The sequence below is a fragment of the Heteronotia binoei genome, chromosome 16 (assembly GCF_032191835.1).
Source record: "Heteronotia binoei isolate CCM8104 ecotype False Entrance Well chromosome 16, APGP_CSIRO_Hbin_v1, whole genome shotgun sequence".
NCBI classification, from domain to species: Eukaryota; Metazoa; Chordata; class Lepidosauria; order Squamata; family Gekkonidae; genus Heteronotia; species Heteronotia binoei.
Window position 1 is genome coordinate 50,214,745 of NC_083238.1, and position 15,594 is coordinate 50,230,338.

Genomic DNA, 15,594 nt, shown 5'->3' on the forward strand with positions numbered 1-15,594 from the left:
GTGGAAACATAGGAGAGAAAGTAGTTTTAAAAGTATGATAGGAGCAGAGCTCTTTTTCTAGCCGGAGCTCCTCTGCATATTAGGCCACGCCCCCCTGATGTAGCCAATCCTCCTGGAGCTTACAGCAGACCCTGTACTAAAAGCTCTCTAAGCTCTTGGAGGATTGGCTACATCAGGAGGCATTGCCTAATATGCAGAGGAGATCCTGCTAGAAAAAAGCCCTGGATAGGAGTAAGGTTTTATTATGATAATTATAATCCTGGAAGGACTGTTGAGCTGATATAATGTAGTACACCTTCCCGTGATGTCAGGGGTGTGTGTGTGGCATATGCAAATGAGTTATGCAAATGCGTTGTGCTGATGAGCTCTGGCACCTCTTTTCCTACAACATGACTCCTGTCTGTTCCTAAATTCTGTCGGTTTCACTGGGCTTAAAAAATGCACTGTGATTGAATACAGGGTTGCTGCAGGAGGAATTGGCTTAAATCGCCAATTTTTGTTTGAGACAAAGAGGGCCCCTTATCATGCTCAGGTTCTCCCCATCATCCTAGGAGGCAGAAAGGAGATTGCTCTTTCCATCCACGAAGGGGAAATACCCTCCTCCTTGAGCTCTTTTCCTGCCTTCTCAGAGAGTGCACAGATTCCTTGGGATGCCTGATTTTCACAGTGCAGCTAGATAGCAGGAACTTCCCCTTTTTTGCACCGAACCTCCCTGGTCTTCACGTTTAAAGACTGAAGCATGGAACTGTATCTGGTGTTTGTGAAGCCCTATAGCTGTTCTATGCCAAGGGACCCTGGCTGTCTTTGCAGGCGAAGCTTTCCATCCGTTTGTTCTTCTGTCCCCTGTTTCTGCAGTTGTTCAAAGTTGGAAGACCTGCCGGCAGAGCAGTGGAACCACGCCACAGTCCGCAACGCCTTAAAGGAGCTGCTCAAGGCAATGAATCAGAGCACGTTAGCCAAAGAATGCCCTCTCTCTCAGGTTGGTGCTTGTGTTAGAGGTCGAGGCATCCGTCTCAATGAAACCTTCAAGGGGGAATAAAAGGCATAACAAGAATTTCAAGGCCTCCTGTATCGGCAGGCTTTTAAAAACAAGCATGTGCGCTGACAGAGCAGGATCATAGATAGTGGTAATGGAGGGGCGATAGGAGACTAAACTGAAATGGTCAGTGCTTATCCCTGTGTTCTCTGGACCATATTTAGCTCTGATCAGGGCTTTTTCTGTAGTAGGAACTCCTTTGCATATTAGGCCACACACCCCTGATGTAGCCAATCCTCCTGGAGCTTACAGTAGGTCCTGTACGGAGAGCCCTGTAAGCTCTTGGAGGATTAGCTACATTGGAGTGTGTGTGGCCTAATATGCAAAGGAGTTCCTAATACAGAAAAAGCCTTGGCGGTGATACATGTGTGGCATGCTGTACGTTCTGCCATTCTTCCCCAACAGTGTTTTTGGCTGATTTGCTGGGTACGTTTTGAGTGAAATTGTTGCTTGTAATACATTATTTTCAGACCCTTGGGCTATAAAATCCCCTCAAACCAAGTGTCTCTCTGCCCATCCATGCAAACGCACACACACACACACGCACAATTTTTCAAAACTAATAAAATCTGTTCTATTAAACACTGTTGCCAGTACGCTGACACTAACACACTGCATTTTGGTTTCCCAAACTGAAATATATTTTGGCTTACATTTTGAACAATCGTACGGAACAATATTTATTAATTTATTGATTTAGTCAGATTTGTATCCCACCCACCCCTTACGGGCTCAGGAGGGCTAGCAACATTTTAAAACAACAATTCAGCTTTAAAAACAAGACAATATAATAAAACAACAATATAACAATTTACAAAACTATAACTGATCATCCAAGATTCGTTTACCATCGCTGCTATTTTTGTTTTGCCGCTCGCATATTGCTAACATTATTACTACTGTTGCGTTGGCACTCAGATGTTATTATCATAGTGCCGGTCGGGCTCTCAGAGCTATGATGTAGTGGTTGCCTGCCTCAGGGATTGCAAAGAGTTCGGTCTTGCAGGCCCTGCAGAACCGTACCAGGTCCCGCAGAACTCTAATTTCATCTGGGAGGGCATTCCACCATGTGGGGGCTGCCACAGAAAAAGCCCTGGCCCTCTGGTGGCCAATTGTACTTCTTTGGGCCCAGGGATTGTTAAAATGTTTTGAGAACCTGAGCGTAGTGCCCGCTGGGGTACATATATTTGGAGGGGGCATAATAGCAGTGTAGCAATCTTTTTGCAATTTTGAATATAGCGCAGAACTTAGAGGGTGATTTTGCTTTTGGTGGACTGGGATAAATGTGGTAGGTGCAGAGCTGGAAGCAGAGCCCGAGGGGCACTGAGCAGTCCGGGAATCCCTTTGACCATCTGTGTGGCTCTGGCAGCAACCAGGGTTCAGCTATGCAGTGAAAGCGTGTGGTTCATCTGTGGAAGGACTACCATTGCCAAGGCAAGCGAAGTGCACTCTTTTCTCACTTTAAAAATATATATATATACATATATTCCTGCAAGGAGAAGTTGAGCCATAGACTTTTCCCTGGTTATAATACCTTTCTACCACAAAGCAGTCTTCATTTTTTGATGTGTGTTTAAATAATTCAAACCTGGTGCTCAGGGCATTTCCTAGTGCCTGCCTGTTGGGGATAACGAGGGAAAGAACCAGTTATAAGGCAAGAAGTGGCAGAAGCAGCGATTCATGTCTGTTACCAGCTTCTTGGAGGAGGGGGGTGTTGGTATGCTGAGTCTGCAGGTGGCTGCCATACCTCAGAGTCCATTATGGGGACTGTCCAGGCCCGTAGCTACAGCGGGGCCTGGGAGGGGCCAGTCCAGTCTATTCAACCCCCCCGCTTCCATCTGTAGGGCCTTCAATCTGCCTCATGCGGCTGGTGACAGGACCTGAGGAAGAGGAGGCAGCAGGAGTGGTGCTGAGTGAGTCACCAGCAGTGGGAGAAGGAGCCAGACCTGCCGTTGTGGACCCTCAGAGGCCCTTGGGGTTCCCCAGTGCTTGCCACTAGCCCCCTTTTCGTCTTTCCTCTCGCAGAGCAAGAGGGAGGGCAGGAAAGTGGCTGATTAATTCAGGTGAGGAAAGTATTGGTAGGGCGTGTGGAGTGGGGGAACAGTGCCATCTTGGCCACTGCTGCCTGAGATTGATGTTCTTCAGTCCAGTGCCTCAACACCATCCAGTAAATATGCAGATCTAGCAGTCCACTCCATAAACTTTTTGCTATGAGGAAGATGAAAACCCCAGTGTCCCTGGGTGACATTCCTTTCCAGGTGCCTGTTTGATGCCAGAGCAAAGGCCTTTAGAAGTAACCAGCATCAGAATAGCAAATCTCAGGGGCAGGAGAGCAGAATTGCCATCAAAGACATGGAGCTGTCATCAATCTTTAAAGATGTGCCATGGACTGCAGGGAAAGCACCTGGCCAGGACCAGCCCTAGGCTGTCTGGCACCCTAGGCAAGGCTAACTTCTCTCCCCCCCCACTGAAAACATCACTGAGTCACGTGGGGGGGGCACCTAATTCGGTGATCCCGAAAGGCCGGCGCCCTAGGTAATTGCCTAGTTTGCCTAGTGGCATGGCCACTCCTGCACCTGGCCCTCACTCACCTCCAATATCCCAGAAAAAGGAGGCAAGGGTGTAATAATAAAATTTTATTTATATCCTGCCTTCCCCGCCAGGGCAGGCTCAGGGCGGCTAACAGCATTCATAAGCATACAATACAATAGATATAAAACTTTAAAATTAACGTTATTTAAAAACCAGTCAATACATAATTAAACTTAACTTAATCTGACAGTAGCAATGATATTCCTGACGCTATTTCTGTCAGTTTACATGGTAACAAGGGTCCTTAAACAGAACCATATTGGCGGATCCCTTTGTTAAACAACCATAAATCAGCAGTCCGTGAACGCCAGCTTGAAAAGGGTGGTCTTGCAGGCCCTGCAGAACTGATCAAGGCTCCAGGGCCCGCACCTCCTCCGGGAGCTGATTCCATAGGGATGGGGCCGCGATGGAAAAGGCCCGTGCATGAGTGTTCTGAAGTTTAGCCTCTTTTGGCCCAGGGATGGTCAGTTTATTTTTCCCTGCTGACCTCAGTGCTCTCTGGGGCTCATATGGGGAAAGACGGTCCCTCAGGTAGGCCGGTCAGGTAGGGCTTTAAAGGTAATGACCAGCACTTTGTACCGGACCCGGTGTGATTGGTGGCATTGAATCCTCAGGCAAGAGCTGACATGAGGCATGAATGCCCGAGTCATCTTGCTCTCTCTCCCCCAAGCTCAAGAGATGCACCTTGTCTAAGGCAGGCAGCTGGACATGGTGATGGAATATCTGCGGTCCAAGAGATGCCCGTCTTGCCTCTACCTGGTGGAATCCGCTCCCTATGGAGATGCGGGCCCTACCTGGCTTGTTAGCCTTTCGTAGGGCCTGTAAAATGGAGCTGTTCCGCCAGGCTTTTGGATAAGGCGGCGGGAATCTGCTTGTTAGATTGGTTGCCCCCCGCTGCTGTACCACACTGCTGTACCATCTTACTATACCATCCTGTTGCCCTATTAACTAGCTATTGAATGATCTTATTGTGATTTTATTGTAATTCTGTTTTGATTTTATTATTATCTATATTGATGTACTCTGCCCTGAGCCCCCATGGGGGAATGGGCAGTATAATAATAATAATAATAATAATAATAATAATAATAATAATAATATCCTTTCAGTGCAGACCTGCCAAAGTCCATGTATGAGCATGAGCATCTTCTGGGAATATAAGAATTCTTTCCCCCCGTTTCAGTAGGCTGTTAGTGACTGCGGTTAGAAACAATGTGGTGCTTTGGGTTCTGCCATTTGTTGGCCTTTATTTAACTGATTATAGCTATATATCGTGTCTAAATAAACAACACTTTTGCTGCTTGGACTCTTTATGCCCCACTAATGATTTCGTAATAGCTGTACAATTTTTTTTCTAGCAAAAGACTTTGTCTTCACTCCTCTGTGTATGACAAATAGAAATTAAATTGTGACTTATTAATATGAGAAGCAATAAAGTTGTAAGGAAACTTGAGGATACATTGGCTGGCTCGATCAGTGTGATAAAGTAATCTGAGCTCTTCCAAAATCTTCCCCAAAATTTGTAATACGATGTGCTGACAGGCAAAAAGTATGTCACTACAAGAAATTTTCTGCCACTTGAAGGAACTTTTGCCTAAGAGTTGTGTATTAGATTTTGGAAGACTGAACAGGGTGTTAATTTTGGAATGAACTTGGCACTTTTTCTCTGAACGATATATATAGGCTTTCGGAATCCTCATAAACTTGGGTGTTAGCTGGAAACCTGGTTTTAATTGTCATATTTAAGCTCTTACTTCCTTCTTGACTTCATAAAGGTTACCGGAACACATGACTTTTATCACCACATATGCAACAGTCAATGACTCAGAATCAGAAAACTCCTTGAATTGCCAAGTAATTTGCAGTAACAGAGAATAGTGCCTTATGGGTTTGAAATAAGAATCCTATTTGTGTATCTCAAACCTTTAACTTGGAACAAATGAGTTGTAACACGATGTGCATTACTCCTGTGCCCTAAAGAATTGTCACTCAGAATATAATTGGTAGATTTATAAAAAGTTGATCTTTTCCCATTCTTTGAAATAGTTAATATCATTAATATTTGAAGATCCATCTTTATATCCGAGAAGACTGGTCATTCTCAGATTTCCTGCATCATTTAGAACAGGGGTGGCCAAACTTGCTTAATGTAAGAGCCATATAGAATAAATATCAGATATCTGAGAGCCGCAAGACATGAACATCAGATGTTTGAGAGCCACAAGACAGGAAGGAAGGAAGGAAAGGTGGAAAGAAAGCAGATAGATGTGGGGAAAAGCAACTTTAACTTTAAATGCATTCTCCAAACCTCTGGCTGGCTTGGCTTGAAGAAGTGATTTAAAGAGAGAGATGCCTTCTCCAAGCCAGCTGACAGAGCACTGGGGGCTTCTAGAGCCACACAGTATGTGTGAAAGAGCCACATGTGGCTCTCCAGCCACAGTTTGGCCACCCCTGATTTAGAACTTTGCTCTACCTTTAGAGGTTTTGACCACAGCTAACAATGCCTTCTAAAATAGCTTTACAAACTACTAGACCAAGAAGGTTTTTCAGATACCATAGGCCAGGGGTGGCCAATGGTTAGCTCTCCAGATGTTTTTTGCCTACAACTCCCATCAGCCCCAGCCAGCATGGCCAATGGCTGGGGCTGATGGGAGTTGTAGGCAAAAAACATCTGGAGAGCTACCGTTGGCCACCCCTGCCATAGGCCATAAAATGTTTGTATACATTTCATCATCTGATGATGTTGGCTTCAAGCAGGTCTTTGACAGAATTATCTGAAGGGATGCCCTGACTTTGAATGTTGTTTCTTCGTCGATACAGTGTTCCTGTCCTGGAGCCAGCCTCCCAGTAAAGATCTGCTTCACAAGTCCTGCTGTCTATGCCCCGCCTTCAAAAGTGAGGGTGGTGGCAACCAAAGACAGGACCTTCTCAGCAGTGGCACCTCTTTGAGGCTCTTCTGGTGCATACACTGCTTTCTTTCAGGCACTAGGCCAAAACGTTTTTGTTTATCGAGGCTTTACTCCTTCAAAAATAATTTTATAGTGTGCTTGTAGTCTGAAATTCTTGAATGCACTTTAAGTGCCTTATTTTTTGTTTTAATTCTCTGGCTGGGATTTTTTTTTGGTTGAGTTCCCCAGGAGAGGCAACATAAAAATTCCCTAACCCAATAATGAATATTCCTTTTTCCTTTACCTCTACAGAACATATTCCTTTGGATATTCCTTATACCTCTATAGCACATATTCCTTTGGATATACCCTATTCCTATACCTTTGGATATTCCTTATTCCTATATCTATCTGAACTGAAGCCCTGTGGTGCAGAGTGGTAAAGCTGCAGTACTGCTGTCCTAAGCTCTGCTCACGACCTGAGTTCGATCCCGGTGGAAGCTGGGTTCAGGTAGCTTGCTCGAGGTTGACTCAGCCTTCCATCCTTCCGAGGTCGATAAAATGAGTACCCAGCTTGCTGGGGGGAAAGCGTAGATGACTGGGGAAGGCAGTGGCAAACCACCCCGTAAAACGTCTGCCGTGAAAAAGTTGTAAAAGCAACGTCACCCTAGAGTCAGAAATGACTGGTGCTTGCACATGGGACTACCTTTACCTTTATGTCTGTCTGTCTGTCTATCTATCTATCTAATATCCTGGCCTCCCCTGACAGGCTCAGGGCGGCTAACAACAGTTAAAAATATTAATAATTAACGAACATAGAATATTAAAAATAAAATATCAAGATGGCAGGTTTCTGATTTCCATTATATTAATTCAGTGAGATTGTTGGTGTTGTAAGGTAATAGCCACCTCCCCCTAAACGTTGAAGGCGAGTTTATCAAAATATATTCCTTTGATAATGACAATGTGATTTGGCAAAAGCATCGAGCTATTTCTTCTTCCAGCCAAGGGTCATAGTCGAGAGGGAATTAAACCTGGTCCAGTTTCAGAATCTGTGGTCAGAGAGGCAGGGAAGAAAACACGTTTGATTCCCATTAATATACCCAGTGTTCCCTCTAAGCTGAGTTAGCGTGAGCTAGCTCATAGATTTTTAGCCTCCAGCTCACAGATTTTTATCTTAGCTCAGGCAGGAGAACCCCAGAGCACACTAATTTATGCAGTAGCTCACAGCTTTAATACCAGTGTCAGTAGCTCACAAAGTAGAATTTTTGCTCACAAGACTCTGCAGCTTAGAGGGAACATTGTACACAAGTGCAGGTGTTTTTCTCATATAAGTAACCAGTTGCCACTTTGTGTGGGGAAAAATAGAGCCTTGTGCATGGGAATAATGTAGAGATGGCAAAACCTGCCCAACGCTGCAGACACAGGAAGTCACATCTCCCTCTCCCTTGAGTGTGTGTACAAGTGTGTTTCTGTGCATAAAGCAGAAGAAACACGTAGCACCTCCAGGGAGTTCTCCATCTTTCTGTCCTCCCCACACGTTATGAGGATAATGATCTCATTTTATTTATGTATGTTATGAGCAGTCATGAAATAATTTCATGAGTGAAGGGTTCCCTTGTGGATCTTGAGGTACCAGGTGAGTGGAAATAGTGTAGATGGAAGTGATTCACTGTAGCGTGTTACATCGTACATCTGCTTTGATTGTTTTAGAGTCTCTCAAAAGAACTGGAATCATTTTGGCATGCAAAACAGAAGCTCCAGTGGTAGCTTTTACTACAATATCATCTGTAATTTTTGAATTGCTGGTCAACCTCTAGCCTGCATGCAGTGATATGTGTGCATGTGTTTTATCTGCGGTGTATCTGCAGAAATTATGTTGTACACAAGATGAGGAATTGCTTCTTGTAAAGTCTAGAATCAAGTCCACGTTTGCCAGATGGATATTTGTCCTTCATTGGTTTCCTTTTTGTCAGGAGTATGTGTGCAAAGCATGCATCCCTTGCCCCACGTAAGTTCTTACTTGCTCCTGGTTGTTCAGTGGTGAATGCAAGTTAAGAGTGAGCATATATAGCCCATTCATCGCATGTTCCTGGTTGTTCAGTGGTGAATGCAGGTTAAGGGTGAGCATATATAGCCCATTCATCACATGTTGCCTGGCAGCTCTGTACAGTTGACATTACATATGGTGTAGTGTCTCTCCAACTCAGAACTTCAGATAGTGGACAACATTACTTAAAAGTGAAGGGAGGCTTACGCTGGGAGTTAGAGAGAAGTATCAATGCATTATGTTCCTTCTCTTTTCCACCCCTCTCCTATTTCCTGGCTTAGAATATTGTTGCATTCCAAGCAGGGCTGTAGGCAGGGTTACCCTGTCGTCAAGTGGTGGTGTGTCAGATAAATGAATGGAAGTCAACAGTTTGCTTGTAACGGACAGTCCGATGTCTGGGGCCTCTCACCAAGCCAGCTGCATGGCAAAATCCAGGGCTTTTTTGGTAGCAGGAACTCATTTGCCTATTAGGCCACACACCCCTGATGTAGCCAATCCTCCTGGAGCTTGCAGTAGGCCCTGTACTAAGAGCTCTGAAAGCTCTTGGAGGATTGGCTACATCGGGGGTGGGGGGTGGCCTAATAGGCAAAGGAGCTCCTGCTACAAAAAAAAAAAAAGCCCTGGCAAAATCTGTGTATAAGGTATATATTTTTTTAAAGATCAGTTTTTCTTCCACATATTCATTTAAACATGTTCCTTTTTATATATGCATGTAATGTATGTTATGTGTTTTACCTTTAAGCTAATTGGAGCTTTCTAAAGAGGGAAAAAAGTGGATAATAAATATTTTAAAGAAATAAAAGTAAATTCTCTGCAATTGGGACCTGGAGCACAGTTCTTGTGAACATCCTTTGTTTGAGCTTTACAGTAAGGAACCCTGTGAGATAGGTGAGGCTGTGTGGATGTGATTGGTCCAGGTTCATCCGGCAAACCTCTTTGGCAGAGTGGAGATTTGAAACTGGGTCTCCCAGATCTTGGTCCAACACTCTAACAACTATGAGAGCCAGCGTTACGTAGTGGGGAAAGCGGCGGCCTCGGATCTGGCTTGATCAACTGGGTTCGATTCCCCGGCTCCCACCCATGAAACCTGCTGGGTGAGCTCTGGCCAGTCACGTTCTCTCAGCCCCACCTACCTCACAGGGTGCTTGCTGTGGGGAGAGGAGGGGGGGAGGTGAGTGTGACCTGCTTTCAGACTCCTATCGGCAGCGAGAGGCAGGGAACAAGCACCGACCCTTCTTTTTATTTTTTTGGAGAGCCAGTTTGGTGTAGTGGTTAAGTGTGTGGACTGTTATCTGGGAGAACTGAGTTTGATTCCCCACTCCTCCACTTGCAGCTGCTGGAATGGCCTTAGATCAGCCATACCTTTCACAAGAGTGTCCTTGAAAGGGCAGCTGCTGTAAGAGCTCTCCCAGCCCCACCCACCTCACAGGGTGTCTATTGTTGGGGGTGGGGGAGGTAAAGGAGACTGTGAGCCGCTCTGAGACTCTGAGAATCAGAGTATAGGGTGGGATATAAATCCAATATCAATCAATATGCAACACTGCCTTTCCCTTGTACTGAGAAATAACTACAGAGAAACTGTGTTCCATATTGCTACAAAATCATGCAAATAATATTTATACAATATCAACAACACATAACAAACCAATAACAAGTATCAAAAGTCTCAGTTATAAACAAAGTCCTTGAAATGTGGCAGAAAACCCTCCTCGAGGTATTTTGCTGGTAATTTTCCCAAATGGGTATAATCTGATATATAGAAGCCTCCTGAAATATACAACGCAATATCCGGATGTCTTAATGCATTTCAGAGCGTAGCCCTTCGTCAGGCAGACTTATTCCACTTAAGGATAATTGTATTGGTCTAATTACTCACCCAAGAAAATTTTGCTTTTCGGGATCCCGATTAATATATTCTCACAGCCATGCAGCTTCACAAAATTCAAGCTCTGGGTAGCTTCCCTCCTCGTACTGAACACCCTTCTCCAATAATCATTCCTTTTAAGCATACTGCTAACTCTGCCCCCCCCTCCCCCCGGATCATGTAAGCATAGTGGTGGTGGGAGTCAGGGCCGGCCCTAGACTGGCACCCTAGGCAAGACTATCTCCCCCCCCCCCTCCGCATCGCTGAGTCGCAGTTCAGCACCCCCAGAAGGCCGGCGCCCTAGGCAGTCTAGTTTGCCTAGTGGCAGGGCCAGCCCTGGCAGCAATGCTTAAAAAGTCTGCTAGAGGAAGTCTGGGTGAAGTACAACACAACAAACAACATCTTCTCATAGTCCCTGATCCTGAGGATGCCTGGCTGGCTTCAACGAGAGCCAGGGCCTTTTCGGTCTGGGCCCCTACCCGGTGGAATGAGCGCCCACTGGAGATCCGGGCCCTGCGGGACTTCACAAGGTTTTGCAGGGTCTGTAAGACAGAGCTTTTCTGTCAGGCTTTTAATTCAGCGGGAGTCCTCTGAAAGTCATCGCTTCCCCCAGCATTTCGCCATTATGGTGTTATGTTATGTTACTAGCCATCAGTCTCATGCTGTTTACCGCCTATGTCTGTAAGACTGTTTGCTGGGCTGTGCCTGTTTTGCAATGTCTGCTTTTACGGTATTGTTTTAACTCTACTCTTTTATTGTTGTGAGCTGCCCCGAGCTTGCTTGCGGGATAGGGTGGGGTATAAATCTAAAAATTAGATTAGATTCAATTAAATTTGGGGGATACCAGCTGTTTTTGTTTTAAATAAAATCTGTTTTTCTAATAAATGGCATTTCCATGTTTGAAAAGCCCCTCCTTTGCTGACTGCCCCTCCCCCCCCAAAATATCCTGGTGGAGTGGATCATTATTGTGAGCAGGGCTATTCAGCTCCTGGCCCCTTCCTTGCCATAACCCTAATTCCAAGTCGTTCTGCCTTACATGGGTGTAAATTTTTCCTTCATTACTCCTGGCAGGGAGAAGGCCGTAGAGCAGGGGTGTTGAACTCATTTATCATAAGGGCCGAATCTGACATAAGTGAGACATTGTCGGGCTGGGTCGTGTCAGGCCAGGCCATGTGTGTACCTGTGTAAGATTAGGTAGTAGCAGAGATATAAACTTTATAAAGGACACAAACACAATTAAAGTTTTTTTCTAAAACCCTTAAAATAAAAACAGGCTTAAAACATTAGTACTCTTGAAGTTGCTTTCTTTATACTTCTCTCATGAGATCCAGGGAACTGAGCAGAGGAAACTCTGGCTCTTTCCACCTTTCCCTAGGGGACCAGGAGGGGGAAGAGCCCTAGCCAATGGAGAAAAATGAGATTTTGCTTTGTAGCTCTTGTGCAATTGAGTAAGCTTTGCAAAGCAAGCTGAGATGCAGAAGGAAGGAGACAAGGGCCAGTTGCTCGGGGGCCTGATAGGAGCTCTCTGGGGGCCTGATTCAACCCCCAGGCCGCATGTTTGACACCCCTGCTGTAGAGCTTTTTGTTTTTAATGAATTTAACCTTGTCGGGCTGTATTGAAAGCCGTTGAGTGGCTTGCTCAGAGCCCTGCTCTGTTGTAGTTTTTTTCCCTATTAATGGCCATTTACCATGTGGAAAATGCCAGGAATGTGGGTGTACCTTGTAGTAACGCTGTACTTATTATATTTGTCACAATTCATTGTGCACGTGGTAACACAGCCCTCAAGATGCTAGCCTAAAAATCCATGGTGGATCTACTGTGTATAATATCTGTTCAGATATTTAACGGGGGAATAATAGAAAATATGCCTTTTGTTCCCCAGATGTCAGAATTGAAACAAATGGTTTAGAAGAAGATGATATTAGATTTATATCCCGCCCTCCACTCTGAATCTGAGTCTCAGACTGGTCACAATCTCCTTTACCTCCCCCCATCCCACAACAGACACCCTGTGAGCTGGGTGGGACTGAGAGAGCTCTTAACAGCAGCTTCTCTGTCAAGGACAACTCCTGCGAGAGCTATGGTTGACCCAAACTGCAAGTGGAGGAGTGGGGAATCAAATCCAGTTCTCTTAGATAAGAGTCCATACACTTAACCTCAAAATTTAGGGTATACACTCCAGTGCGCACCATGTAATTCTGGTGCAACAATTTTGATTTCAGCAGTTACATCTAGGCATCTGTACCCTGCAGATATTTTTCTACATAGTAACCTGTTAACCTCCCCCCCCCCCCCGATGAATGTGTGGGGTGTGCTGGTCTGGTGTCCTCCTACATTGTCCCTTTATTGCGCTCTATAGAAAATCTGTCAGACTAATGTATAGCTGTTTATTGATTCATTCAGGTCACACATCACAACAGTGATGGCCAAATTAGGGTCCTGGGTTGTGTTTCTGTGGCAATTCACATTCTGCTCTTGCTTTGTTCCTATAATATAGTGGGTTCAATGCATGGAGGAGACGAGATTGCAGTGATCATAGCTCTTTATTGAGTTGCAGCATGGTAATGAGTAAGCTAGAAGACTGCTGTACTGGGCCAACGGGCCAACTTTATGCAGTCCTGGGTTCCCGCGCTAGAACGCCATTGGGCCATTTGAACCAGCAGGGGACCTCTGATTGGACCAGGGCAGTGGGAATTTGGATCTTGCTTCCCATTGTTCCTGAGTCCCCAAGCTCAGTCCAATGAGCCAGGCAGGGATACTATTAAATGAAACCAGAAATCCATATACATAACAGTTCCGCTTTAAACTTAGCAGGGAGTTTTGCTTCTCTTCCATTGGGATCATGGACATCGCAGCGGCTTAGCAGGGGAACATGTGTACGGCATGTAGACTTGGTCAGCTGCATATGCAGTGGATAAATAGGACCCACGCACAGCAGAGGAGTGCGGTGCTATATAGATGTGGCCTGCAGAGCTTACACAAATATCTTTGAAATTATAGCCGTTTCTGACTAGATTCTCTCTCCTCCCCCCCCCACACCCCACAAGTGGAACATTGCAGATCAGCTGTCTGCTGTCATCGTCTGACTTTGCTTCTAATAAAGTCCCTTCTCCCAAATCAGTTTTAAGGAAATATTGTGCCAAATGTGAAATGTCATTAACAATCCTCGTGTGATTAATATATTACTGACAGCAGCAAATTATAGGTCTGTCTCTTTGGAGTGAGACTGCGGCGTAAATGCTGCTTTTTATTAATGCGCTCACAGCACGTTGAGTGCTCTTCCATAGAGAAGTGAAAAGAGGTAGTGTAGGACGACTCTTTCCCGCAAGCAGCAGTTTTGCAACTCTTCATCTCATGCAGAAACTTCCAGTTCACTTGGGGGGTTCAAATTGCCACTAAAGATAAAATGTGACCCACTTTGAATTAATCCCCCCCCCCACCTCCTAGTTGTGTGATTTATGTGCAGCTTAAGATAAGGCTTTCCAGTAGAATATCAGCTTACTCAAGATCTGGGCTGCAATGGAGAACTCACACAATGAAACTCTGGCTGATTCCGCACTCACCTTGCTGTGGAGCAGGCTTCCATTTCTGTGCGGAGCAAGCTGCCGATTTTGCACCAGTTGCTCCGCGTCGCCATTTTGAAGGGGGCAAACCTGCGATTTGCCTCACGGCAGTGTAAACCTGCCTGCTTGAGAGACAACAGGGATAAAATTGCTTTGGGGCAAGAAGTATTAAGTGCTGGCTATCCTTACCTGCTGCCAGTGATTTCTGAAACCCAGCCTTTGTAAGAAACACAAAACATTCACCTTTAGGGAGTAAATATCAAGAGGGAGGCTCTACCTTTCTGCTTCTGATTTCCATTTGATAATGTCATTAAAAACTATTGTAATCCAAGGAGGAGAGGTGTTCAGAGATCTTAGGTCAGTGTACCTTCATGAACTAGAGCAGTGGTCCCCAACCTTTTTAGCACATGGCCCCAGGCCCGGCAGGGGGGAGGAACTGAATTCGGCCGCACCCCCTGTGGTGCCACACAGCCTCTCCTCCCCGACTCCAGTGCTGTGCAGCCTCTCTGCCCCACCCCCCTCATGCTGCCCGCTGAAGAAGCGGCACTGTCCTTGCCTCCAGAACTGGATCTACATGTTTTTTGAGTGGGGGCAAAATTAAAAAATGGCGCCCCCCCTTATGGGCCATTCTATCTTATGGTCCCATAGAATACAACGGACTCCATACCCAATTTGGCATCCCCCCTATGTTGGCACCCGGGGCAACCATCCCCCTCTGCCCCCCCCTAGATCCGACCCTGCTTGCCTCCTCTTCACTTCCTTCCTAATCATGGGAAGGAAGTGGGGAGGAGGCAAGGATGGAGCTGCTTCTTCAGCGGGTCGCCCACCGCTGCTGCGGTGGTTTCCCCCGGCGATCAGCAGATCAGTGGGGGGGGGGGTTGGCCTTTAAAGAGCCAGGGAAGGCGGCGCTTCACCGCCCCTCCCCTGGCCTTAAAATTGTAAAAACTGAGGGTGGAGGAGGCACCACAAGGGGGGTGGGGTGGCGAGGCTGCACGGCACTGGGGGGGTGGGTGGCCAGGCTGTGCAGCCCGGTTGTGAACAGGCCCGAGGGTTGGGGACCCCTGATCTAGAGCACGATACTCGGTGGCTTTGACATGTGACCTGCAATGTTCCCTGTAAGATGCAGAGTCTTGTGAGCAAAAATTCTACTTTGTGAGCTACTGCATAAATTAGTGTGCTCTGGGGTCATCCTTTCTGAGCTAAGACAAAAAACGTGTGAGCTGCAGGCTAAAAATCTGTGAGCTAGTTTAGAGGGAACACTGAGTGGCGTAATGTGACTGCGAAATCGGTCTAGCTTTTCTGCTTTAAATGACAGTCCTTGCCATAATCTTAACTTCTGACTGTGGCGGTACCACAGGGAAAGAAGTGCTTTAGCCTGTTGGGACTTAAAACAGCACTATTTAGAAAACTGAGCCTTAATCTGTGAGATTATATCTGTGATTCAGAGTTTTCCAATCCAGCCTTCATGATCGCTTTGAAGACTGTGTTGTGTTGCATTAAGGAACTGACAGCTTTCATTAAGAAGGTAGAAGTACATCAGTAGGTGAATTTGCAGACTTAATTTCCATCCTCGCTAGGTCTCAGTCCTCACTCTTGTTTT

At 45.8% G+C, this 15,594-nt stretch overlaps 1 protein-coding gene across 2 annotated transcripts in view; it reads left to right on the forward strand.

The window, feature by feature from the left end:
- Positions 1–15,594, forward strand: part of SATB2 (SATB homeobox 2) — a 258,561-nt gene that overhangs the window by 91,461 nt on the left and 151,506 nt on the right. For both annotated transcript variants that reach the window (XM_060257220.1, XM_060257221.1), the window contains exon 5: positions 856–979. In XM_060257220.1, the coding sequence (XP_060113203.1) occupies positions 856–979 (124 nt within the window). The remainder of the gene's footprint in view (positions 1–855; positions 980–15,594) is intronic.